The following is a 27,977-nucleotide window of genomic DNA, read 5'->3' on the forward strand; positions in this document are numbered from 1 at the left end:
ATCCCCTTTAAACATTGAACGACATTCCCTTTAATCCTCTGGTTGAGTAGAGCCTGAGACTATTTGCAGCGTTGTCACTGAGGTGTTGCGTTTTTGTCGGTAGTGACATATTTTCCTGAAAGGGCTTCATGTCAGTGAAATATTTGCTCTTTCTGCATAGTGTGCGTCTTTGTTAGTGTATAACTTGCTTTTTCTCTATTTGCTGTGCTTTGCGATGCACCGGTACATCTTCCTTCTGTCCACCGCCCTGACGTTACTGTTCTCCGGACCAGCTCAAGGATACTTCCCCGAAGAACGCTGGAGCCCCGAATCACCACTTCTCGCCCCTCGGGTCCTCATTGCCCTTGTCTGCCGCAACTCTGAACATTCTCTGCCTTATTTCCTTGGAACTATCGAACGTCTGAATTATCCCAAGGACCGCGTGGCAGTTTGGTAAGTTTCTCAGTTTAAATGTGAGGTATGGTCTCTGTTTTATGATGGTATTGCTGTGGCTAGCATGTTCGATAGCTAACGTTACTGTAATTTACAAGGGCAGGGTGTCATATTCCTCGTTACTGGTCAATTTTATTATTTTTAGATGACAGTCAAAAACAACTTTCCTAGCTCCAACCACATTGTACATATGCAACATCAGAATTACAGCTATCATCACAAAGGTTCCGGAAAGATGAATCCAGTCGAGGTGGGCGCGACTTTCATTGAGTCTTGCACTGCCTGGGAAAGTATTTAGGGGGAAAACGGGGTAGTCATTTTCCTGCAACGTCACCATATTCTCGAATTAATTACGTTGAGTGCCCTGCATGGTGCATAGTGTTCAATTGAATTGGTCATGTTTGGCACTTCTGTTGAGGTAGTAGCAGCTACTACTGTCCAGTGCCTACGTGGTAATAATTCACCTATTGGAAACACAGAAAGGATAGAGCCCCCTCCTTGTAACTAGCTGAGACCTGTCTATCCAGTCTTCTACTGTATTTCTCCTCACCTTTGCCAAGTAGAGCATATACCCCCAGTCTGCAGACTATTCACTAGTCAGATTTATGAATGTGTCGCCCTAAGGGATAGGCAAGATACTGATCAGATAGTTAAGCTATTAAACTGAGATGATGCCCCATGATGAAAGCAGGGAGGGGACTGTGGATCTTTATATTTTAGCAGTCTAAATGAGTGGGTGGTGGGATGGAGGTCAATTGGAGTATTTCTTGGTATTAACCTCCAGGTCAGATAAAATACTGTGTATCCTATTGCTAAACAGTGTATTTATGATGTTTTGAGGTAAATAAAATAAACAATAACTTGGAACCTCTACTATGGTTAGGCTACTACTGATATAGATATATTGTTAGTGAATGAGTTGTGTACAGGCCAATGTACTTGGACTGACTAGGGCGTGAGTGATGTTGGTTTTCGCGACTGGTCGAGCACCAGTACACATTACCAAATGCGCTATTAAATGCGCTACCGGAGTTACACACACATAGCGTCTCTGCTATTAGACTCACGACATACTATGAACGCCATTTTGGTCTTTGCGTGTCAAAAAAGATACACGTCAAATAACACTATTTGACAATAGCACTATTTGACGCGTTAAATAAGCTTTTGTGTGCTTTTGTGTGCGTTAAATAAGCTTTTGTGTGTTCTGAATTTGCACGTGCAAGCCAAGCGCCACCGCTGCTTTCAGTATGTCACGACTTCTTCCGAAGTCGGTTCCTCTCCTTGTTCGGGCGGTGTTCGGCGGTTGATGTCACCAATTTTCTAGCCATCGCCAATCCATTTTCCATTTGTTTTGTCTTGTTTTCCCACACACCTGGTTTTCATTCCCTCATTACGTGTTGTGTATTTAACTATCTGTTCCCCCCATGTCTTTGTGCAGAATTGTTTGTTGTAGTGATTGTGCACATTGTTTTCTGGTGCCCAACGGGTTTTGTACCCATACGTTGTTATTCTGGATGCCGGTGGTTTTGTATATAAACTGCTCCGGTTATTACCCAGTTCTGCTCTCCTGCGTCTGACTTCTCTGCCACCAGTTACGCACCCCTTACAGAATTCCACACCAAATCTATGGAGTCAGCAGGAGCAGGTGCCCCTGGTATGGGGGTCGAGGAGCGTGCCCAGGAACACACAGTGATGCTCCACCATCTCGGCGAAGCCATGGACCGCGTCGTCCAAGCTATGGACGGGGAGAGACGGGAAGTCCCTCCGGCACCTCCACCAGCACAACAGGGGCCTCCACTACTCGCTCCCCCTGGAACCGGGGTTCCAGTGGGATTCGCCGGGATGGCTCCTCGCTGCCAGGGTTTCCTGCTTCAGTTGGAATTATACCTGGCCACCATCCACCCGGCTCCTTAGGGCCGTGAAAGGGTGTCCGTCCTCGTCTCATGTCTCTCGGGGAAAGCCCTGGAGTGGGCCAACGCCATGTGGGTGGAGGGAGATGCGGAGCTGGACAACTTTGAGGAGTTCACCCGTCGTTTCCGGGCGGTCTTCGACCACCCGCCCGAGGGTAGAGCGGCGGGTGAACGTCTTTTCCACCTGCGGCAGGGTACGAGGAGCGCACAGGAGTTCGCTTTGGACTTTCGGACCCTGGCTGCCGGAGCGGGATGGAATGACAGGGCCCTGATTGACCAGTATCGTTGCAGTTTGCGCGAGGACGTCCGTCTAGAGTTGGCCTGCAGGGACACCACCCTCCCCTTCGACCGGCTGGTGGACTCGTCCAATCAGCTGGATAACCTGCTGGCTACCCGTGGACATCCAGAGCGGGGTCTGTCCGTTCCATCCCCCAGCAACACTGCTCCAATGCCCAAGGAGTTGGGAGGTGCTGCGCTCAGGGAGACCGGAGGAAGTTCCATCTCGTGCACCATCTGTGGCCGCAGAGGTCACACTGCCGGTCGGTGCCGGGTTGATTCCTCTGGTGGTCGTGGCAGCAGGCAGGGCATTCTGGCATCACCCCAGGTGAGAAGCCCTCTGTTGCACACATGTTTGTGTTTGTTACTTTTCCTGAGTTTTCCTCGCATTCTGAGCATAAGGCGCTCGTCGATTCAGGCGCGGCTGGGAATTTTATAGACAGATCATTTGCACATAGTTTATGGATCCCCATCGTTCCTGTGGCTATGCCCTTCTCAGCTCACGCTTTAGACAGTCAACCATTAGGGTCAGGGTTAATTAGGGAGGCCACCACTCCTCTGGGCATGGCGACACAGGGGGGGTCACACGGAGAGAATCAGTCTCTTTCTCATTGACTCTCCTGCGTTTCCCGTAGTGCTAGGCCTACCCTGGTTAACTTGTCATGACCCCACTGTTTCACGGCAACGGAGGGCTCTCACAGGGTGGTCGCTAGAGTGCTCGGGGAGGTGTTTAGGGGTTTCCGTAGGTGCTACTGTGGAAAGTCCAGACCAGGTCTCTACCGTGCGCATTCCCCCCGACTATCCCGATTTGGCTCTCGCCTTCTCCAAAAAGAAGGCGACTCAATTACCATCCCATAGACGGGGGGATTGTGCACTAAATCTCCTGGTAGACGCCGCACTTCCCAGGAGTCACGTGTTTCCCCTGTCGTCACAGGCGGAGACGGCGGCTATGGAAACATATGTCTCCAAATCCCTGTGTCGGGTACATTCGGCCCTCCACTTCACCCGCCTCCTCGAGTTTCTTTTTTGTGAAGAAGGAGGGAGGTCTGCTCCCATGTATTAACTACCGAGACCTAAATCAGATCACGTTGAGGTACAGTTACCCGCTACCTCTTATCGCCACGGTGATTGAGTCAATGCACGGGGCGCGCTTCTTCACCAAACTAGATCTCAGGAGTGCTTACAACCTGGTGCATATCCGGGAGGGAGACGAGTGGAAGACGGCGTTCAGTACGACCTCAGGGCATTATGAGTACCTCATCATGCCGTACGGGTTGATGAATGCTCCATCAGTCTTCCAAGCCTTTGTAGACGAGATTTTCAGGGACCTGCACGGGCAGGGTGAAGTGGTGTATATTGATGACATTCTGATTTACTCCGCTACACGCATGTGTCCCTGGTGCGCAGGGTGCTTGGTCGACTGTTGGAGCATGACCTGTATGACTAATGTTGACTGCGCAACATGGCAGATATTTCTTTTGTCTGATTCGGGCTCTAAGCGCCGTACTCAGATTATGCTTTTTACGTAAAGATTTTTTGAAATCTGACAGCGGTTGCATTAAGGAGAAGTGTATCTAAAGTTCCATGCATCAACACTTTAATTTTCATCAACATTTATAATGAGTATTTCTGTGAATTCATGTGGCTCTCTGCAATACCGCTTTAGAAGCTTCTGATAGGCTAATTGACATAATTTGAGTCAATTGGAGGTGTACCTGTGGATATATTTCAAGGCCTACCTTCAAACTCAGTGCCTCTTTGCTTGACATCATGGGGGAAAAAAAAAAAGAAAACAGCCAAGACCTCCACAAGTCTGGTTCATCCTTGAGCAATTTCCAAACGCCTGAAGGTAACACGTTCATCTGTATAAACAATAGTGCGCAAGTATTAACACCATGGCACCACGCAGCTGTCACGCATTTTGTCTCCTAGAGATGAACATACTTTGGTGCGAAAAGTGCAAATCAATCCCAGAACAACAGCAAAGGACCTTGTGAAGATGCTAGAGGAAACGGATACAAAAGTATCTATATCCACAGTAAAATGATTCCTATATAACGACATAACCTGAAAGGCCACTCAGCAAGGAAGAAGCCAATGCTCCAAAATCACCATAAAATAGCCAGACTATGGTTTGCAACTGCACATGGGGACAAATATTGTACTTTTTGGAGAAATGTCCTCTGGTCTGATCAAACACAAATAGAACTGTTTGACCATAATGACCATCGTTATATTTTGGGGAAAAAGGGTGAGGCTTGCAAGCCGAAGAACACCATCCCAACCGTGAAGCACGTGGATGGCAGCATCATGTTGTGGGAGTGCTTTGCTGCAGGATGGACTGGTGCACTTCACAAAATAGATGGCTTCATGAGGCAGGAAAATTATGTGGATATATTGAAGCAACATCTCATGACATCAGTCAGGAAGTTAAAGCTTGGTCGCAAATGGGTCTTCCAAATGGACAATGACCCCAAGCATACTTCCAAAGTTGTGGCAAAATGGCTTAATGGCAACAAAGTCAAGGTATTGGAGTGGCCATCACACAGCCCTGACCTCAACCCTATAGAAAATTTGTGGGCAGAACTGAAAGGCGTGTGCATGCAAGAAGGCTGACAAACCTGACTCTGTAACACCAGCTCTGTCAGTAGGAATGGGCCAAAATTCACCCAACTTACTGTGGGAAGCTTGCGAAAGGCTACCTGAAACGTTTGACCCAAGTTAAACAATTTAAAAGCAATGCTACCAAATACTAATTGAGTGTATGTAAACTTCTGACCCACTGGGAATGAGATGAAAGAAATAAAAGCTGAAATAAATCATTCTCTCTAATATTATTCTGACATTTCACATTCTTAAAGTGGTGATACTAACTGACCTAACTGACTTGCCTAGTTAAAGGTTAAAAAAAATACAAAGAACTGGAAATTGTACTGGGATTAAATGTCAGGAATTGTGAAAAACTGAGTTTAAATGTATATGGCTACGGTGTATGTAAACTTCCGACTTCAACTGTATATGCCTCAGATCCAAAATGAAAGGCATAGGCCTATCTGGATCTACACAACCAATGACAGAATGACATTTTGTAGGCTACCCATGCATATGGTTTCTGGAGAGCAGAGGAGGAACGGATTTCGACTGTACACGACTTGGAGAGGTCTTGGTTTGTGTAATCGGGAGTTTGTTGAGTATGTAAGTAAATCTTGGACAGCTAGAGTGAGGAGACAGGAGTGAACAAACTTAGCAAGGACTTGCAGTGTTTTCACAGACCAGTGTGACATCAGCAATCCACTTAACACTGAGAAGATAGAACCTGCTTTGGCTGCCTGCTATTAGGACTGAATAATAATAAGCTGTGCTGTCAGTGGCACTGTTGTGTCTAGAGGTTTAGGCCAGACCAGCACTCTGACTCTGTTGCCTGTTTGGAAACAACCCCTAGGCACTATTCTGTATGATTTGGATAGGTTAATATGGGAAGTAGCTCCTCCCTTGGGCCCCATCTAGAAGCAGCCCCTAGCTCCTAACCCCTAGGCACTGATCTGGAAGAATTTGACAGGAAGGCCTGCAGATTAAACATGACGATAGTTAGCTCCTCGTTGCCCTCTGCTTACAGAGTAGCCTACCTAGCCAATCCTCTCAGATCTACATGCCCAAAGGAGGTAGGGGATAGGGGTTGTCTCTTGACGGGGCCTAGGGCTCAGGAGGAGTGATAGGTGTTGTAACTAGAGAACGACCGATATTGTCAGACTCTGATCTGGTTCACCTGTCCTTGTGATTGTCTCCAACTACTCCAGGTTTCACTTATTTTCTCTGGTGTATTTATCCCTGTCTCTCTGAGCCAGTTTGTCTTGTATGTTTTCAAGTCAACCAGCGTGTTTTCCGTACTCCTTTTCTATTCTCTTTTTGCAAGTCCTCCCGGTTTTGACCCTTGCCAGTTTTCTGGACTCCATTCCCGCCTGCCTGACCATTCTGCCTGCCCTGACCTCGAGCCTGTCTGCCCTTCGGGACCTCCTAGACCTCTGAACTAGTTTTGACCTTTTGCCTTTACACGACCATTCTTTTGCCTACCCCTTTTTGGATTTAATAAACTTCAAAGACTCTTACCATCTGCCTCCTGTGTATGCATCTGGTTCTCGCCTTGTGCCCTTACAGATATGGATTTTTTTTTACGGCCAATACCAATTTTTGGGGGTCAAGGAGGCCGATGGCCGATTATTTTAGGCTGATATTCAATATCATTACATTTGAACATTTTGATGACAATTTTCTAGAGACATCAGTGTATATTCGTTAATACATACAATTTAAAATCACACAATACATTTGACTTTATTTTTACCAATTTAACTACATAATATTATTTTACTTGAATGGTAAATCTCTTGATAAACTTGGTAAATTAAGATGGCATAGACATACTCACAATGCAGGTGAATGCATATTCAATATGAGTGTCTGCATGCATTGAGTTATTGAGCCTGTTTTGGCTTATCAGTGGAGTGTAGCTATGGTGCTACAGGTAACAAAATCTATTTGTTTTCCATTTGGGACTTATATTAGCCTACAACTGATCCAAAATGGGCAGTATTTCTGTTGCATGTATTTGAAATACGTATTTTAAGTACTTTGGAATTGGAATTACACTGGGCTGAACTACACTCCAATGTATTTTCAAAATACAAAATACTTATCTATGAAAAATGTTTATAGCGGTTCACCCTGTTTTAGTATCAGAAGGCTGATACACTATGGTGTGATAACAGCGTCTGCTAAATTAACTAAATGTATATGTTTAAATGTTTGTTGAGGGAAAAAGTACTTGATACAATTGTGATATGTTGTTGTCTCACCTGCATTCGGAAAGTATTGAGACCTCTTGACTTTTTCCACGTTTTCTTACATTACAGCGTTATTCTAAAATGGATTCAATACATTTTTTTCATCATCAATCTTCAAACAATACCCCATAAAGACAAAACAAAAACAGGTTTTGTATGTATTTACGTTTATTTATTTATTTTATATTTTTTTTTACATATGTCAGTACTTGAGTATTCAGACCCTTTACTAAGACAAGGAACTTCACTGGACTTTATGCAAACTGGAAACCAAATATCCTGAGGCTGCATTTATTGTAGAGGGGGATTTTAACAAAGCAAATTTGAGGAAAAGGCTTCCTAAATTCTATCAGCATATCGACTGTAGCACTTGCGCTGGAAAAACACTCGATCATTGCTACTCCAACTTTCGGGATGCATACTAGGCCCTCCCCTGCCCTCCTTTCGGCAAATCTGACCACAACTCTATTTTGCTCCTCCCTTCCTATAGGCAGAAACTCAAACAGGAAGTACCCGTGTGCTAAGGACTATTCAACGCTGGTCTGACCAATCGGAATCCACGCTTCAAGATTGTTTTGATCACGCAGACTGGGATATGTTCCGAGTAGCTTCGGAGAATAATATTGACGTGTACACTGAGACGGTTACTGATTTTATCAAGAAGTGTATAGGAGATGTTGTACCCACTGTGAATATTAAAACCTACACTAACCAGAAACCGTGGATAGATGGCAGCATTCGCCCTAAACTGAAGTGCCAACCACCGCATTTAACCATGGCAAGGTGACTGGGAATATGGCAGAATACAAACAGAGTGGCCATTCCCTCTGTAAGGCAATCAAACCATTAGTACAGAGAAAGTGGAGTCGCAATTCAACGGCTCAGACATGAGATGTATGTGGCAGGGTCTACAGACAATCACGGACTACAAAAGGAAAACCAGCTACGTTGCAGACACCGACGCCTTGCACCCAGCTATCAAGGACTGTGGGCTCTCCTTCTCCGTGGCCGACATAAGACATTTAAGACGTGTTAACACTCGCAAGGCTCCCGGCCCAGACGGCATCCCTAGCCACATCCTCAGAGCATGTGCAAACCAGCTGGCTGGTGTGTTTACGGACATATTCAATCTCTCCCTTTCCCAGTCTGCTGTCCCCGCATGCTTCAAGATGGCCACCATTGTCCCTGTACCCAAGAATGTAAAGGTAACGGAACTAAATGACTATCGCCTGGTAGCACTCACTTTTGAGTCATCATTGAGAGACTAGTCAAGGATCATATCACCTCCACCTCACCTGTCACCCTAGACCCACTCCAATTTGCTTTACTGCCCCAATAGGTCCATAGACGATGCAATCGGCATCACACTGCACACTGCCCTATCCCATCAGGACAAGAGGAATACCTATGTAAGAATGCTGTTAATTGACTATAGCTCAGCATTCAACACCATAGTACCCTCCAAGCTCGTGGCCCTGGGTCTGAACCCTACCCTGCGCAATTGGGTCCTGGACTTCCCGACGGGCCGCCCCCAGGTAGTGAAGGTAGGAAACAACACCTCCAACTCGCGGATCCTCAACACTGGAGCCCCACAAGGGTGCATGCTCAGCCCCCTTCCTGTACTCCCTGTTCACCCATGACTGCGTGGCCATGCACGCCTCCAACACAATCATCAAGTTTGCAGATGGCACAACAGTAGTAGGCTTTATTACCATCAATGATGAGGGCCCTGGTAGTGTGGTGTCAGGAAAATAACCTCACTCAACGTCAACAAAACAAAGGAGATGATCATGAACTTCAAGAAACAGCAGCGGGAGCACCCCCCAATCCACATCGACGGGACAGCAGTGGAGAAAGTGGAAAGTTAAGTTCCTCCGCATACACATCACAGACAAACTGAAATGGTCTACTCACACAGAGAGCGTGGTGAAGAAGGCACAACAGCGCCTCTTCAATCTCAGGAGGCTGAAGAATTTTGGCTTGTCACCTAAAACCCTCACAAGCTTTTATAGATGCATAATCGAGAGCATCCTGTCTGGCTGTGTCACAGTCTGGTATGGCAACTGCACCGATCACAACCCCAGGGCTGTCCAGAGGGTGGTGCGGTCAGCACAACTCATCCCCGGGGGCATACTACCTGTCCTCCAGGACACCTACAGCACCCGATGTCACAGGAAGGCCAAAAAGATCATCAAGGACAACAACCACCCAAGCCACTGCCAGTTCACCCAGTTATCATCCACAAGGCAAGGTCAGTACAGGTGCATCAAAGCTGGGACCGAGAGACTGAAAAATAGCTTCTATCTCAAGGCCATCAGACTGTTAAAGATCCATCACTAGCACAGAGATGCTGCAGCCTGCAAAAAGACTTGAAATCATTGGCCACTTTAATAAATGGAACACTAATCACTATAAATAATGTAACTTTAATCATGTTTATATCTTGCATTACTCATCTCATATGTATATACTGTATTCTATACTATCTACTCTATCTTAGTCTATCCCACTCAGACATTGCCCGTCCATATATTTTATATATTCTTAATTCCTTTACTTAGATTTGTGTGTATTAGGTATTTGTTGTGAAATTGTTAGATATTACTTGTTAGATATTGCTGCACTTTCGGAACTATAAGCACAAGCATTTCGCTACACTCGCAATAACATCTGCTAAACTCGTGTATGTGACAAATCAAATTTGAATTGATTTATTTTAATGAGCTCTGCCCTGAAACAAGGCCAATAATAATACCTAGTGTGCTTTGCAGTTCATTTTGGCATGTTCTGTTGACATATACATTTTGGTAATTTAGCAGACACTCTTATCCAGACTGACTTGCTCAACTGAGGTAGATGAACAACAACATATGACAGTCATAGCAAGAAAAACGTTTTTGTAACCGTTACTGAGAATGTTGTTGCTGTTCGGGCCAGCTACTTGCAAATGTATTTTTGTATTTAAATAAACAAAAATAATGTATTTTAATTCAATACATTATAAAATGCACTTTTTGTAGTTTATTTTGATACATTGATCTTTATGGTATTTTGTATCCCTGCTACTGATCAACGTTTGCATAGAAGTATCACTCCAGCATGTCACACCTATATAAGAAGGACATCATTATAGGCACTGCTCTTAGTTTGAGAATATAAAATAACATCTGTTCATTGCAAATGGGTCCATCGTAACATTATGATTTGTGATCACGGATGAAACTAGTTTCTTTTGTCATTTTCCACGAACAGAAATACATTTTTTTTCAGCTGTCAGGAGCATCTCAAAACAACTCAGCTGGCAGGACGAAATTCCAAACAACTCAATTGGCTATTTCAGCTATGTGTTAAGAAATGGGTGGGTTGTAACTTGATCCTACTGCTACGATTGGATAGAGCGAGGCTGTAACTCCGCTCCCTTTCACATCTTCTCATATCTCTCTCTATCGCTCATACTCTAGAATGGGGACACCCCTTAAAATTAGTGTATTCGTCTATTTCAGCCACACCCTTTGCTGACAGGTGTATAAAATTGAGCACACAGCTTTGCAATCTCCATAGGAAAACATTGGCAGTAGAATAGCCCATACTGAGGAGCTCACTGACTTTCAACGTGGCACCATCATAGGATGCCATCTTTCCAACAAGTCAGTTCGACAAATTTCTGCCCTGCTAGAGATGCCCCACTCAACTGTAAGTGCTGTTATTGTGAAGTGTAAACGTCTAGGAGCAACAACGGCTCAGCCCGCAAAGTGGTAGGCCACACATGCTCACAGAACGGGACCACCTAGTGCTGAAAGCACGTAAAAATCAGTCCTCGGTTTTAACACTCACTACCGGGTTCCAAACTGCCTCTGGAAGCAAACTGCCTCAATAACTGTTCGTCGGGAGTTTCATGAAATGGATTTCCATGGCCGAGCAGCAGCACACAAGCCTAAGACCACCATTTGCAGTGCCAAGCGTCTGCTGGACTGATGTAAAGCTCGCCACCATTGGACTCTGGAGCAGTGGAAACGCGTTCTCTGGAATGATGAATCACACTTCACCATCTGTCAGTCCAACGGAGGAATCTGGATTTGGCTGGTGCCAGAAAAACGCTACCTGCCCGAATGCATAGTGCCAACTGTAAAGTTAGGTGGAAGAGGAATAATGGTCTGGGGCTGTTTTTCATGGTTTGGGCTAGGCCCCTTAGTTCCAGTGAAAGGAAATCGTAACACATATACTGAACATATATGCTGAAATTCCTAAAACACCCGACCTCCTTCGAGATGAGTTCCAAAGACAAAGAACTCTGTCAAGAACCAACGGGATACGGATACCAGGCTGGAGGGGACTGTCTATTACCTACAAGCAACCTACCAGAAACCAGGACTACCAGTTCCATAAGAGCTGGACGAAGGAGCCGTGCGCACGCTTTGCCAGACATCATTACGCATTGAATAAACGGTCTTTTATTATACCTTATCCGCCTTGTCCAGAGTCTCAACTTGATCTCATTTGTCATATTATATTCATTAACACTAGCCAGCAATAGTAAAGACATATTTTTATAGGCACTAACTCCACCTTAGTTCATTGGACAAATTCAATTCATCATGAGAAAATTAGTTTTTGAAAAAAAAATGATAGGCCTCTGGTAAACACAGGCTTGGGAGATCTTATATGTTTTGTTCTATGAGACCATTTTCATTAGCTAAGGTCACGTTTTTAAATTATTTTATTAAAATGAAGCAGAAAAGGCTTTTATAATTCATAAAAAGTACATTTAACTGACTGATATTATTTCATAGTACACAATGTATAATATCTCCTAAACCTGTATTAATTTCAGGTTTATGATCGAGAAGCATGGTTTTGACTGCTCCTAAATCTAATCAAATTTTATTTGTCACATACACATGGTTAGCAGATGTTAATGCGAGTGTAGCGAAATGCTTGTGCTTCTAGTTCTGACAATGCAGTAATAACCAACAAGTAATCTAACTAACAATTCCAAAACTACTGTCTTATACACACAAGTGTAAGGGGATAAAGAATATGTACATAAAGATATATGAATGAGTGATGGTACAGAGCAGCATAGGCAAGATACAGTAGATGGTATCGGGTACAGTATATACATATGAGGTGAGTACAGTATAGTATATAGAGTACAGTATATATGTATACATATGAGATGAATAATGTAGGGTATGTAAACATTATATTAGGGGTGTTCCCTCTGCTGTTTCCTGAAGTCCACAATCATCTCCTTAGTTTTGTTGACGTTGAGTGTGAGGTTATTTTCCTGACACCACACTCCGAGGGCCCTCACCTCCTCCCTGTAGGCCGTCTCATCGTTGTTGGTAATCAAGCCTACCACTGTTGTGTCATCCGCAAACTTGATGATTGAGTTGGAGGCGTGCGTGGCCACGCAGTCGTGGGTGAACAGGGAGTACAGGAGAGGGCTCAGAACGCACCCTTGTGGGGCCCCAGTGTTGAGGATCAGCGGGGTGGAGATGTTGTTGCCTACCCTCACCACCTGGGGGCGGCCCGTCAGGAAGTCCAGTACCCAGTTGCACAGGGCGGGGTCGAGACCCAGGGTCTCGAGCTTGATGATGAGCTTGGAGGGTACTATCGTGTTAAATGCCGAGTTGCAGTCGATGAACAGCATTCTCACATAGGTATTCCTCTTGTCCAGATGGGTTAGGGCAGTGTGCAGTGTGGTTGAGATTGCATCGTCTGTGGACCTATTTGAGCGGTAAGCAAATTGGAGTGGGTCTAGGGTGTCAGGTAGGGTGGAGGTGATATGGTCCTTGACTAGTCTCTCAAAGCACTTCATGATGACGGAAGTGAGTGCTACGGGGCGGTAGTCGTTTAGCTCAGTTACCTTAGCTTTCTTGGGAACAGGAACAATGGTGGCCCTCTTGTGGGAACAGCAGACTGAGATAGTGATTGATTGAATATGTCCGTAAACACACCAGCCAGCTGGTCTGCGCATGCTCTGAGGTTGCGGTTGGGGATGCCGTCTGGGCAGGGTTAACACGTTTAAATGTTTTACTCACCTCGGCTGCAGTGAATGTCCGCATTCAGTGGCACTGTATTGTCCTCAAAGCGGGCAAAAAAGTTATTTAGTCTGCCTGGGAGCAAGACATCCTGGTCCGTGACGGGGCTGGTTTTCTTTTTGTAATCCGTGATTAACTGTAGACCCTGCCACATACCTCTTGTGTCTGAGCCGTTGAATTGAGATTCTACTTTGTCTCTATACTGACGCTTAGCTTGTTTGATTGACTTGCGGCGGGAATAGCTGCACTGTTTGTATTCGGTCATGTTTCCGGTCACCTTGCCCTGATTAAAAGCAGTGGTTCGCGCTTTCAGTTTCACGCGAATGCTGCCATCAATCCACGGTTTCTGGTTTGGGAATGTTTTAATCATTGCTATGGGAACGACATCTTCAACGCACGTTCTAATGAACTCGCACACCGAATCAGCGTATTCGTCAATGTTGTTGTCTGACGCAATACGAAACATATCCCAGTCCACGTGATGAAAGCAGTCTTGGAGTGTGGAATCAGATTGGTCGGACCAGCGTTGGACAGACCTCAGCGTGGGAGCTTCTTGTTTTAGTTTCTGTCTGTAGGCAGGGATCAACAAAATGGAGTCGTGGTCAGCTTTTCCGAAAGGAGGGCGGGGCAGGGCCTTATATGCGTTGCGGAAGTTAGAATAACAATGATCCAAGGTTTTGCCAGCCCTGGTTGCGCAATCGATTGCTGATACAATTTAGGGAGTCTTGTTTTCAGATTAGCCTTGTTAAAATCCCCAGCTACAATGAATGCAGCCTCAGGATGTATGGATTCCAGTTTGCAAAGAGTCAAACAAAGTTTGTTCAGAGCCATCGATGTGTCTGCTTGGGGGGGAATATATACGGCTGTGATTATAATCGAAGAGAATTCTCTTGGTAGAGAATGCGGTCAACATTTGATTGTGAGGAATTCTAAATCAGGTGAACAGAAGGATTTGAGTTCCTGTATGTTTTTGTGATCACACCACGTCTCGTTAGCCATAAGGCATACGCCCCCGCCCATCTTCTTACCAGAAAGATGTTTGTTTCTGTCGGCGCGATGCGTGGAGAAACCAGCTGGCTGCACCAACTCCGATAGCGTCTCTCCAGTGAGCCATGTTTCCGTGAAGCAAAGAACGTTACAGTCTCTGATGTCCCTCTGGAATGCTACCCTTGCTCGGATTTCATCAACCTTGTTGTCAAGAGACTGGACATTGGCGAGAAGAATGCTAGGGAGTGGTGCACGATGTGCCCGTCTCCGGAGTCTGACCAGAAGACCGCCTCGTTTCCCTCTTTTACGAAGTAATTTTTTTGGGTCGCAGGCTGGGATCCATTCCGTTGTCCTGGGTGAAAGGCAGAACACAGGATCCGCTTCGCGAAAGTCATATTCTTGGTCATACTGATGGCGAGTTGACGCTGCTTTTATATTCAGTAGTTCTTCTCGACTGTATGTAATGAATCCTAAGATGACCTGGGGTACTAATGTAAGAAATAACACGTAAAAAAACAAAAAACTGCATAGTTTCCTAGGAATGCGAAGCGAGGCGGCCGTCTCTGTCGGCGCCGATTTACATGCAGTTTTGCATCGGTATTACAGTTTAACTGATGCCCCAGCCCAAATAGACGACTTCCGTACACGGCCACATAGAGAAGTCAGATTAGAAAATTCCTAATAAGACATTTTAGTCATGGCCTTTGTGCACAAAACATCCATTGAATTATTCAAATAATTGTCGCTGAGGCCAATTGTTTTTCATCACTCACAGGTGAAGATATTACCATTTTATATTTGTCTGACATGTTTTTGGATGATGTGTTGATTTCATCGCTTCTTGCGCTGCTCTCTGTGCACGCTGAGTGCTAGTGACGTGATGTTGGTCCCAGCTAGACATTGATTTGCAATGTGCAGTGCATGTGACTCAGACGGTGAGTGGCGGCTGGCATAACTGCAGTTTTGCTATGCAGAGGGACTATCAGCAAAGCCGATAGAGATGGGCCGATAGACTAGAAAAGGCCTGCCTCCCGAGTGGCGCAGCGGTCTAAGGCACTGCATCGCAGTGTTAGAGGCGTCACTACTAGAGGTCGACAAATTTAGGATTTTTCAACGCCGATACCGATTATTGGCGGACCAAAAAAAGCAGATACCGATTAAATCTGACAATTTTTTTATTTATTTATTTGTAATAATGACAATTACAACAATAATGAATGAACACTTTTTTTATTTTAACTTTAATATAATACATCAATAAAATCAATTTAGCTCAAATAAATAATGAAACATGTTCAATTTGGTTTAAATAATGCAAAATCAAAGTGTTGGAGAAGAAAGTAAAAGTGCAATATGTGCCATGTAAGAAAGCTAACGTTTAAGTTCCTTGCTCAGAACATGAGAACATATGAAAGCTGGTGGTTCCTTTTAACATGAGTCTTCAATATTCCCAGGTAAGAAGTTTTAGGTTGCAGTTATTATAGGAATTCTAGGACTATATCTCTCTATACCATTTGCATTTCATATACCTTTGACTATTGGATGATCTTATAGGCACTTTAGTATTGCCAGTGTAACAGTATAGCTTCCGTCCCTCTCCCCGCCCTTATCTGGGCTCGAACCAGGGACAGATCGACTACAGCCACCCTCGAAGCATCGTTACCCATCACTCCAAAGCCGCAGCTACAACTACTACTAGAACAACTACTACAACGTCTCAGAGCGAGTGATATCACCGATTGAAACGCTATTAGCAAGCACCCGCTAACTAGCTAGCCATTTCACATCGGTTACAGCAGCCTAATCTCGGGAGTTGATAGGCTTGAAATCATAAACAGCTCAATGCTTGAAGCACAGCGAAGAGCTCCTGGCAAATGCAGGAAAGTGCTGTTTGAATGAATGTTACGAGCCTGCTGCTGCCTACCACCGCTTAAATATCAAATCATAGACTTAATTATTACATAATAACACACAGAATTTTTTTTTTTTTTTTAATTTTACCTTTATTTAACCAGGCAAGTCAGTTAAGAACAAATTCTTATTTTCAATGACGGCCTGGGAACAGTGGGTTAACTGCCTGCTCAGGGGCAGAACGACAGATTTGTACCAGCTCGGGGGTTTGAACTTGCAATCTTCCGGTTACTAGTCCAACACTCTAACCACTAGGCTACCCTGCCGCCCCAAGCCTTAGGTCATTAATATGGTCAAATCTTTCAGTGAAATACGGAACCGTTCCATATTTTATCTAACGGGTGGCATCCCTATGTCTAAATATTGCTGTTACATTGCACAACCTTCAATGTTATGTCACAATTCTGGCAAATTAACTACAGTCTTTGTTAGGAAGAAATGGTCTTTACACTGTTTGCAACGAGCCAGGCGGCCCAAACTGCTGCATATACCCTGACTCTGCTTGCACGGAACGCAAGAGAAGTGACACAATTTCCCTAGTTAAAAGAAATTCATGTTAGCAGGCAATATTAACTAAATATGCAGGTTTAAAAATATATACTTGTGTATTGATTTTAAAGAAAGGCATTGATGTTTATGGTTAGGTACACATTGGTGTAACGACAGTGCTTTTTTTGCGAATGTGTTTCTTAAATCATCACCTGTCTGGCGAAGTAGGCTGTGATTCGATGAGAAATTAACAGGCACCGCATCAATTACATGCAACGCAGGACAAGCTAGATAATAAGCTATATAATATCATCAACCATGTGTAGTTAACTAGTGATTATGTTAAGATTGATTGTTTTTTATAAGGTAAGTTTATTGCTAGTTAGCAACTTACCTTGGCTTCTTGCTGCACTCACGTAACAGGTAGTCAGCCTGCCACGCAGTCTCCTCGTGGAGTGCAATGTAATCGGCCACAATCGGTGTCCAAAAATGCCGATTACCGAATGTTATGAAAACTTGAAATCGGCCCTAATTATTCGGCCATTCCGATTAATCGGTTGACCTCTAGTCATCCCGGGCTGTGTCGCAGCCGGCCATGACTGGGAGACCCATGAGGCGGCACACAATTGGCCCAGTGTCGTCCAGTTTAGGGGAGGGTTTGGTCGACTGGGATGTCCTTGTCAAATCGCGCTCTACCGACTCCTTGTGGCGGCCAGCGTATGCACGCTGACTTTGGTCGCCAGCTGTACAGTATTTCCTCTGACACATTGGTGCGGCTGGCTTCTGGGTTAAGCGAGCAGTGTGTCAAGAAGCATTGCGGCTTGGCAGGGTCGTGTTTCGGAGGACGCATGGCTCCCGACCTTCGACACTCCCAAGTCCATACGGGAGTTGCTGCGATGGGACACGACTGTAACTATCAATTGGATATCACATTATTGGGATGAAAAGTACAAAATAAAAACTAGAAAAGGCCAATATCGGCGGGTATATATCAGCTCGGCTGATTTATCAGTCGTTCTCTAGTTGGAACAGGATTCCCAGTTCCTATTCACATAGACCGAAAGATGTGGTTTCAGTTGGAACCTCAGCAGAATGGAACAGGCACGCAAACTGTCAGTCTGGCACAAGAAGTCTCTCAAACACACACACAGTCCTTTTCAGTAGCTAATAACCATGAAGTTTCACTTCTCCAGCATTCTTGCTTATTTAGTATATTTTCAGTTTTTTGGTAAACTGGCAAGGATGGGTGGTGGATATTAGAACTGCTTTGGTATGGGTGTACGACATGCTTGTATGGCATTCAATGCTGGAGTCAGTATCCCACGGCTCCTGACAATAGGCCACAATGAAGTGAACACTGAAGTACTGTCACCTGAGCCCTGATGTGATCTTTCACAGTCACTGTCTGTACTTTAATCAGGTCTACTTCCAATGCCACTGCTCCTATAAACGTCCGTGTGTCTGTGTGCTTATGACCAGTTACACTGTTGACCAGAAAAGGAACAAATGAATCCTGCCTGTAATAATAATGTGCCTCTGTCTCTGGGTTGTGCAGGGTAGCGACGGACCACAATGTGGACAACACTACAGCCATCCTGCGTGACTGGCTCGTCAAGGTCCAAAAACTCTACCACTATGTGGAGTGGAGGCCGCAGGAGGAGCCCACGTGAGTTCCACTCATGTTCACTTTATAAACTGTGTATGTATCTGTATCTGTCTGTGTCATTTATTCAGGAGAGGGAACACTTTACATTACATTTATAAGTCATTTCTAGATGGTTAATATGTGATTTATAAACTACTAATTGACTGTCTACAAAATACATATAAACACTTAACATCCTCCTTCACAGACACCTTAATGTAAAGTGTTACGGAGAGGAACCTTAATGTAAAGTGTTACGGAGAGGCACCTTTGTAAAGTGCTACGGAGAGGCACCTTTTTAAAGTGCTACGGAGAGGCACCTTTTTAAAGTGTTTCGGAGAGGCACCTTTTTAAAGTGTTACGGAGAGGCACCTTTTTAAAGTGTTACGGAGAGGCACCTTTTTAAAGTGTTACGGAGAGGCACCTTTTTAAAGTGTTACGGAGAGGCACCTTTTTAAAGTGTTACGGAGAGGCACCTTTTTAAAGTGTTACGGAGAGGCACCTTTTTAAAGTGTTACGGAGAGGCACCTTTTTAAAGTGTTACGGAGAGGCACCTTTTTAAAGTGCTACGGAGAGGCACCTTTTTAAAGTGTTACGGAAAGGCAACTTTTTAAAGTGTTACGGAGAGGCACCTTTTTAAAGTGTTACGGAAAGGCAACTTTTTAAAGTGTTACGGAGAGGCACCTTTGTAAAGTGCTACGGAGAGGCACCTTTTGAAAGTGCTACGGAGAGGCACCTTTTTAAAGTGTTACGGAAAGGCAACTTTTTAAAGTGTTACGGAAAGGCACCTTTTTAAAGTGTTACGGAGAGGCACCTTAATGTAAAAGTGTTAGGGAGAGGCACCTTTAATGTAAAGTGTTAGGGAGAGGCACCTTAATGTAAAGTGTTCCCAGAGAGGATGTACTGAATGTCCTGTTTGTCCCTCAGAGAGTACCAGGATGCAGACAGCCCGAAGCAGTGGACCAACCTCCGCTACGCACACGTGATGAAGCTGCGGCAGGCAGCACTGGACTCCGCAAGAGAAATGTGGGCAGACTACTTCATGGTACTTCTTTCTCCAGTCTCCATGACAACCTCACCCTCTTTTACAGATAAACAGGGGGCATCCCAAACAGCACCCTATTCCCTACATAGTGTGTAGGGAATAGGGTACCATTTTGGACTCTGGTCAAAAGCTGTGCACTATGTAGGGAATAGGGTGCAATTTGGGATACAGAAAGTCTTTCTCCATGACTACCCGCCCTATTTTACAGAGACGCAGACTTCTCCTTACAATAACGCAATAAGAGAACTGCGAGAGTCATGCTTTCCTATCTCACTTCTGGTTTAGAGTAAACCAATTAATCTGGCTTGGTGTTACGATTTACCATTCTGGAACAAACCTTCCAGAATCTGAAATATGACAGCTTTTAGGGTCTATTCTTGCACCTCTAAACATGAACACATTGTCCAGGACTCGCAGGGGTGTACTTTTTATGATAGAGTGAAAACACAGATGAGGTCGTTTTGTTTTTGAAATGTGCCTTTTGTCTTCAGTAATGTTGTGCAATTAGAACTGGGTTAAAATAGAGCAGCTAAAGTTTATGAATGAATGACTATTTGAACCCAAGGCTGTGGCCTATGCTGCCTCATTCTAACACTGATTCTGGTGGCTGGACTTAGGCTGCCGCTACAATGATATCCATTGTTCAAAGTGTCACTAGAGAGGGTTGATGTTGCAGAGTGATTTTTAAAGCTTGAAGTGTCTCACTGTTCCCGCTCCCCCTTCCATCACACACACACACACACACACACACACACACACACACACACACACACACTCTTCCACTCTCTCCTGTCTAGGTGGTGGACTGTGATAACCTATTGACCAATCCTAATGTACTGTGGAAGCTCATCAAGGAGAACAAGACCATCGTAGCTCCCATGTTAGAGTCCCGTGCAGCCTACTCCAACTTCTGGTGTGGCATGACCTCCCAGGTACGCTACTATTTGTGTGGTGTGTGTGTGTGTGGTGTGTGTGTGTGTGTGTGTGTGTGTGTTTGCACGTGCGGTCGTGTCCTCCCAGATACTTTGCGTTCAATCATGCACTAAAGCGTTAGCACAATAACCTTGATTGAAACAGAAGTACTCATCGTATCCTCTACCTCCTCCAGGGTTACTATAAGCGCACCCCGGCCTACATCCCTATGAGAAAGCAGGTGCGTAAAGGATGCTTCGCGGTTCCCATGGTGCACTCCACCTTCCTGATTGACTTGAGGAAGGAGGCGTCACGCCAGTTGGCCTTCCACCCCCCTCACCCAGACTACAGCTGGGCCTTCGATGACATCATTGTCTTTGCCTTCTCCGCTCACATGGCAGGTACTGTTAATGTGTTCTCCCGCTTTTATTCACAGCATGATAATGATTTGGTACACTTCATTGTGTTTGACCTCTACTCTCGCATGGCAGGTAGGCCTACTGCTGTTATTCTGTTTTACATGGCAGGTACACCTACTGCTGTTATTCTGTTCACATGGCAGCTAGGCTTACTGCTGTTATTCTGTTATCATGGCAGGTAGGCCGACTGTTGTTATTTTGATCACATGGCAGGTATGTCTAATGTGGTTATTCTGTTATCATGGCAGGTAGGCCTACTGTTATTCTGTTATCATGGCAGGTAGGCCTACTGTTGTTATTTTGTTCACATGTCAGGTAGGCCTACTGTTGTTATTTTGTTCACATGTCAGCTAGGCCTACTGTTGTTATTTTGTTCACATGTCAGCTAGGCCTACTGTTGTTATTTTGTTCACATGTCAGGTAGGCCTACTGTTGTTATTTTGTTCACATGTCAGGTAGGCCTACTGTTGTTATTTTGTTCACATGTCAGGTAGGCCTACTGTTGTTATTTTGTTCACATGTCAGGTAGGCCTACTGTTGTTATTTTGTTCACATGTCAGGTAGGCCAACTGTTGTTATTTTGTTTACATGGCAGTTATGTCTAATATGGTTATTCAGGATTGCTGCCTTTTTTAGATCTGAGTTTTCCACAACGGTAATGAATAAGATTATATGGACAGGGAGGACCTGATTCTAGATCAGCTCTCCGGGTCTCGAGGTGCTTTGTGAATAGGCTGAGGCTACGACTACATAGTTTTCACCCCCGTCCCGCCCCTCAGGAAACTTATTTCTCAAATCTAAGGGGCGAATCACTGCGCATGTTTTTTTGCAAAATTCCTGGGGGTTTAACAGGCAGTGGTTAGTTTCCAGAGTCTGTTTTTTCTAATTCCATTCATGGACATAGGGTATGCTTTGTGTAAGATATCTTAATACACTATTGCATAAATAAGTGTCTAGTTTTGAAGGTTGATATTTTGAGGTGTGACACAGAACCTAATCTGTAGTGAGACGTGCAGTGTGAATAGGCATAGAAAAGCGTAAATGTTTGTTGTAACCTTGTCATTAATAACAAACTTCTCTTCTCCCTCTACACTCTACTCTTCCTCCGTCTTCCTCAGATGTGCAGATGTTTCTATGTAACAGAGAGACGTATGGGTATTTCCCCGTGCCACTGCGAGCCCACAACTCCCTGACAGACGAAGCAGACAGCTTCCTGCATTCCTTGTTGGAGGTCAATGGTGAGTCTTATGTCATATTGTCACAGGTCAAAAGGTAGCCGGCTTTAATGTCCATACTAGCATATACTAGCATCTGAATGGGCAAAACTGGTTAAAATTACGTATTTCTGACATCTCACTGGGTTACCACTTAGGATGGATGCTCAATACATTGCTTCATTCTAAGTAGTCGACCAGTGTGGATATCGGAACACAGCTGGAAGTTGGAGCTTTTCGTTTTTCTCTAACTAATGTTACTGGTTGACATGTGAGAGTTCTTTATCATTCCTATCATTTTTCTCCTTTCTCAGTGCGGAACCCTCATGTGCTGCCTTCGGAGTACATCCCGGCCCCCGTAAAGATACAAGATAAGCTGGGCTTTGATGAGGTGGGATATGAGCCAGCTCAGAATATTTTTGCTCTTCTTTATTGACCCTGAGCCCCTATGCCCACAATGTCAAACTCTTTCTATGGAGGCTGAGTGTCTGCAGGTTTTCACTCCTCCCTTCTACTTGATTGCTCAATTAAGGTCACTGGTTAGTTAGGAAATCCCCTCACGTGGTTGTCTAGGTCTTAATTGGACACAATTGAAAAGAAAATACAAAAAACAGCAGACACTCAGGCCATCTATGAGATGAGTTTGTCAGCCCTGCACTAGGCACTCCTGAAGATGTCTAAGGATCTAATGGGTTTAAGCAATAAGGCAATTGCTTCACCATGTCTTCTGGTAGGCTCATTTGAATTGTCACCACATTTCATACACCTATCCAATTGTTTCCGAGTGTCTAAGGCTAGCTGTCGTTTTTGAATTCTAGTGATAAATTCCAAATGTCTCTTGTACCCTTCAGCTCTAAATGTCTCCCTCTGTGGGTGTCATATGGTATTGCATGTTTTCTCACTACCGTACAGTAAGGCCAATGTATTGCGTGTGTGCAGGTGTTCATGATCAACTTAAAGAAACGGACCGACCGGCGGGATCGCATGCTGAGGACTCTGTACGAGCAAGAGATTGCCTGCAAGGTCATTCAAGCGGTAGACGGCAAGTAAGTTGACCTTTTTTGAAGGCACTCTTCTCTCTGCCCGTCATATACTTCTTGTACAGATAAAGGTAGACTCAGTGATGGGACATCGTCACACACAGCAGAAGTTGCCCCACTGTTTATCATGTCATATCGCAAAGTCTTCAAGCGCTCAAAATGACCGTGTTATCTCTCTCTCCATCTCTATTGTGTGTGTCTCTTTGTCTCTTTCTCCCACACCCCCCTCTCTCCTGCCCCTCCTTCTCTCCCCCTCAGAGCGATGAACATCAGTGAGATCAATGCCCTGGGGATCCACATGCTACCAGGCTACAGTGACCCGTACCACGGTAGGCCCCTCACCAAGGGAGAGCTGGGCTGCTTCCTCTCACACTACAACATCTGGAAAGAGGTGAGCCCTGCAGCTGCAGGCCCGGGTAGAGTTCAGTAGGGAGAACATTTTTAGAAACTGTGTGAAACAGGGGAGGTAGTACCTGAACTTGTCCAATAAGAACACAGATTTTAAATATTTGTTTTAAATGTTGCTGTTCTCTCCGAATGAATACATTAGGGTTGGGCTCAATTCATCATACTATTGAGAATGCTCCAAATCAATTCTTGAACTGAATTTGAATTGAATTTGAATTGAAGTAGTGAACTGGATACAAAATTGCAATTCAAATTTGAATGAAAGGAAATAGAATTTAATTCAATGAAATGCAAATGCAAATTCTATTCTACAGTACATCTTCCATATAAAACATCAAACATGCGGGATAAAGTCTTAAAATGAATGGTCAATGAAATCAAAACCTGTATGCGAATAACATTGAAAAATAAAATTGACCTGTATGTGAATAACCTATATTTCATGAATCACTGAAACTTTGTTCAATTTGGAGAAAATACAATATTTCACAAAGTATTAGTTTAACCATCATGTTGACCCTGAGGCTTTCAAAAAGAAGCCAAAGAAAAAGAATGGTTGGTGGAAATATAATTGGCTATTCTAGTGATGTAGTCTTTGGTATCTGGAAGTGTGACCTGTCGGGAATCAGTGAAACTCATGTTCTATGACTGACTGGTATTTCTTTGAATTAAATTATACTTCACTCAAATTCAACATCCTGTGGGGTGTGGCCTATTCAATTCAAATTTCAACTCATGAGTTGACTGGGAGCCAATTCTGAATTGAGCCCAACCCTGGAACACACCTCTGGCTGTCACTAAGGTATAGATGGTGTACAGAAGTTTATTTTTGCGTCCTCTGAATGTGAGGGTCACATTTTTATCTCTGTGTATGTTCAGATCTCAGAGCGGGGTCTAAAGAGTTCCCTGGTGATCGAGGACGATCTGCGTTTCGAGGTCTTCTTCAAGCGACGCCTGATGAACCTGATGAGTGAAGTGGAGAGCCAGGGTCTAGACTGGGACCTGATGTAAGTGTTCCATAGACTGTACATCATCCACTATACACACAGGATATCCTCTATTCTCGGTCAGTGATTTTCAACCTCTGGTCCGCGGACAGGCATTTGTCCCTGGGATGTCGCTGGCCGATCTCTCAGACATATGATACAGTATTTGGTTAGTTCTTAAGTGTTAATTTTAATGTTAGCAGTCCTTTTTAAGAGTTAAGCACCCCCGTTCTAGCTTGCTGACTCCGCACTTACTGTCTACCCTTCCCATGTGGTGTAAACTTTCTCTTCCCCAACTGTTCCTCCTCCCAGTTATATCGGCAGAAAGAGGATGCAGGTGGACCGCCCTGAGAAGTCCGTACCCAATATACACAACCTGGTGGAGGCCGACTACTCCTATTGGACGCTGGGCTATATGATGTCATTACAAGGAGCCCAGAAGCTGCTTAGGGCAGAGCCGTTGAAGAGGATATTACCTGTGGATGAGTTCCTCCCTGTCATGTTCAATAAACACCCTGTGTAAGTTTACCTCTCTCTGTCGCACGCTTTCTCTCTTTGTCTTTCTGTCGCCTGTCTCTCCGGGTAAATCTCAAAAGTATTTTCCTGGATTCCTTGAATCTTCTCTTCTCGCCTCCTTTTCAAAGTGTCTGCAGGAAATTAAGGGAGCATGAGAGAAGAAAGATATTCTCTTCTCGAAGCTCCCCTTCACAGTTTAAGGAGGCAGCGAGGAGAGAAGACAAAGGGAATCAAGGAAAAGACTTGAGATTCACCCATTCCTCTTTTCAATGTATCCCGTGACATCTTTATCTCGTCTCTCTTACCTCTCTCACCAGCTCGGATTACATGGAGCACTTTGAGGAGCGGGACCTGAAGGCCTTCTCGGCCGAGCCCCTGCTAGTGTTCCCCACTCACTACACAGGAGACCCGGGCTACATCAGCGACACAGAGACCTCCGTGGTGTGGGACAACGAGAAGGTGCGTACGGACTGGGACCGGGCCCGCTCGGGGAAGACCCAGGAGCAGGCGGAGATCAGCAGCGAGGCCCAGAACTCTGACGTACTCCAGTCACCTCTGGACAGCACAGCCACACGGGATGAACTATGAGAGGAGAACGGGTGGAGAGGAAGGGGATGGGATGGGCGATGGAGTATGGATGGAGAGAGATGCTGAAGACTAAGAACCATCATGAGTGATGGTTCTTAGGGTTTTTTTTCCCCCGTTTCTTTGCATCATTGGAGCAACATGACGTATAGTATACATAGGCACCTGTTTTTGTTTCCTTTTTTAACCAAAGATTACAAGTTAAAGGGATTAGTTTAATTATTTTGGAAAAAATGATTCCATTTCCTTTTTCATTTCAGAAATATGTTGGACTCACGTTTTTTTTCTGCATTTACAAGACCCAAATACAGGGTGGGATCTGTATGTCAACAGTGATCTGGTTGGACACTCTATTATATTTCAGTGATGTGATTGGCCTGTGAACTGGAACTTTGTTTCTGATTGGTCACTACCATGCCTCAAGTGCCTTATAACCTAGTTCATCATGCCAAATCTCACAACTGACCCGAGACCTTGTCACCTCTAGAATGAATAATTCATTTATTAATTGTTAATCAATTAACGTGTGTGCATGTACTATAACAGTGAACTGTAGCAGTCTTTCTGAAAGGACTGGAAAAGACAAGCATCTGCATGCTTTTTGGAGACAGCTTTAAGAGGACATTTTTCCATTTGTTCATTTGTAAAACTATAGCTAGAACTAACATCTATTGCATCAATTAGAGATTTATGCTTGAGAGTTGTGTGTGCTGCTTCCCATAGTTTTACGAAAACCTCACCACGGAGCACGAAGTCCTATCATATGACAAATGAGATTAATACCAAAACAGTAGTAATTAAAAAGCAACATCTCCCAAAAGGAATGACTTGGCTACCCGCCCGCCCTCCCTATCATACCCTAACCATTGAGCTACAGTAGTGCTCTTTATAGCTTTGGAGTACATCTCATTAAAAAACAACAGCTCCCAATGTTTATACCTATGGGTAGAATCCTAACTTCCACTTAAGTCAAATCTTCCTCATCTGTTAATTGACATCAATGCATCACTATAAGTAAAAATTTCACTTAAGTGGACGTCAGGATTCACCCCCATCCGCCTTCCCTGTCAATCCATGGCCATTGAGTTACAGTAGAGCTGTTGATAGCAGTGGAGTACTCCTTTCCCCCACTTGCCACCTCTGGTCTGTTTCCAGGCTAATGGCTTGTCGCCTTCACACAGAGGGTGACAGGTGGGAGCGACCGCAGTAGATGCCTCACACTTTAGTGGTCGAGGAGGAGCCATGTGATTCCTCCCAGCCACATCCAAACTTGGTTGGTCGGCCTGCGTCACCACCTCGCTCTCCTCGGAATTAAGGTGGAAAGCAGAAACACTTTCCGTGTAGTGTAGCAGTTAAATAGAAGCCTGTGTTTAACAGATAAGAGACAAAGCTTGAATGGATCGTCATGCTTTTCATCTTTAAGTTATTTATTGCTGGCCTGTCAGAAGTGTCCATCTAGAGCAGGGGTGGGCAACTCCAGTCCTCGGGGGCCCAATTGGTGTCACACTCTTTCCCCTTCCCAGCAAACACAGCTGATTAATCAAATTGCATTCTAAACTGTTTAGGTGATTATTGGAGTCAGGTGTGTTACCTGGGGCAAACTGTGACACCAATCAGGACCTCGAGGACTGGAATTGCCTAGGGCATGGTTTCCCAAACTTGGCTCTGCGCCTGCCCCCCTAGGGTTTTTGCCCTAGCACTAAACAGCACATTCAAATAATCAAAGCTTGATGATGAGTTGATTATTTGAATCAGCTGCAAAAAAAAAAAACGTGCACCCAGGGGGTCCCCAGGACCGAGTTTGGAAAACCCTGGTCTAGGGCACATGTCAAATTCATTCCACGGAGGGGCAAGTGTCTGTGGGTTTTCGCTCTTCCATTGTACTCGGTTGATGAATTAAGGTCCCTGATTAGTAAGGAACTCCCCTCACCTGGTTGTCTAGGTATTAATTGAAAGGATAAAAAAAAGAGTTTGACACTCCTGGTCTGGGGACCTCCCAAGGTGTTCGTTCTAGCTGTAGCCCTGCCTTCCAAGGCATTGGATCTAGCTGTTAGGTGGGAGATATTAAGATTCGGTTGAGATTAACTCATAGTAGTCTAAGAGATTACATTGTCTGTCATAACAGTGTTTTTGTAACTTCATACCAAATAATAAAAGATTTTGTCAAAAATATATAATTATGGTCTCTTTTCCTCCAGATTGTCAAATTAGAGATTTCTCAACTTTACTTTGAGATTGATATGTCATGACCAAATTGGCTAGATGTTGCACCACTGAAACCTTATCAAAGTTACTGTCTGTGATTATAGGGGTG

At 44.5% G+C, this 27,977-nt stretch overlaps 1 protein-coding gene across 1 annotated transcript; it reads left to right on the forward strand.

Moving 5' to 3' along the window:
* The first annotated feature begins 42 nt into the window (after nucleotides 1–42).
* LOC135553906 (procollagen galactosyltransferase 1-like) lies at nucleotides 43–27,829 on the forward strand. Its single transcript, XM_064985831.1, has 12 exons — nucleotides 43–432; nucleotides 18,449–18,559; nucleotides 19,466–19,583; nucleotides 20,381–20,515; nucleotides 20,692–20,896; nucleotides 22,033–22,152; nucleotides 22,443–22,519; nucleotides 23,068–23,174; nucleotides 23,427–23,559; nucleotides 24,456–24,583; nucleotides 24,875–25,081; nucleotides 25,396–27,829. The coding sequence occupies exons 1-12, from the start codon at nucleotides 215–217 to the stop codon at nucleotides 25,664–25,666; spliced, it is 1,830 nt and encodes a 609-aa protein (XP_064841903.1). The 5' UTR covers nucleotides 43–214; the 3' UTR covers nucleotides 25,667–27,829.
* The last annotated feature ends 148 nt before the right edge of the window (nucleotides 27,830–27,977 follow it).

Source organism: Oncorhynchus masou, chromosome 14 (assembly GCF_036934945.1).
Source record: "Oncorhynchus masou masou isolate Uvic2021 chromosome 14, UVic_Omas_1.1, whole genome shotgun sequence".
NCBI lineage: Eukaryota > Metazoa > Chordata > Actinopteri > Salmoniformes > Salmonidae > Oncorhynchus > Oncorhynchus masou.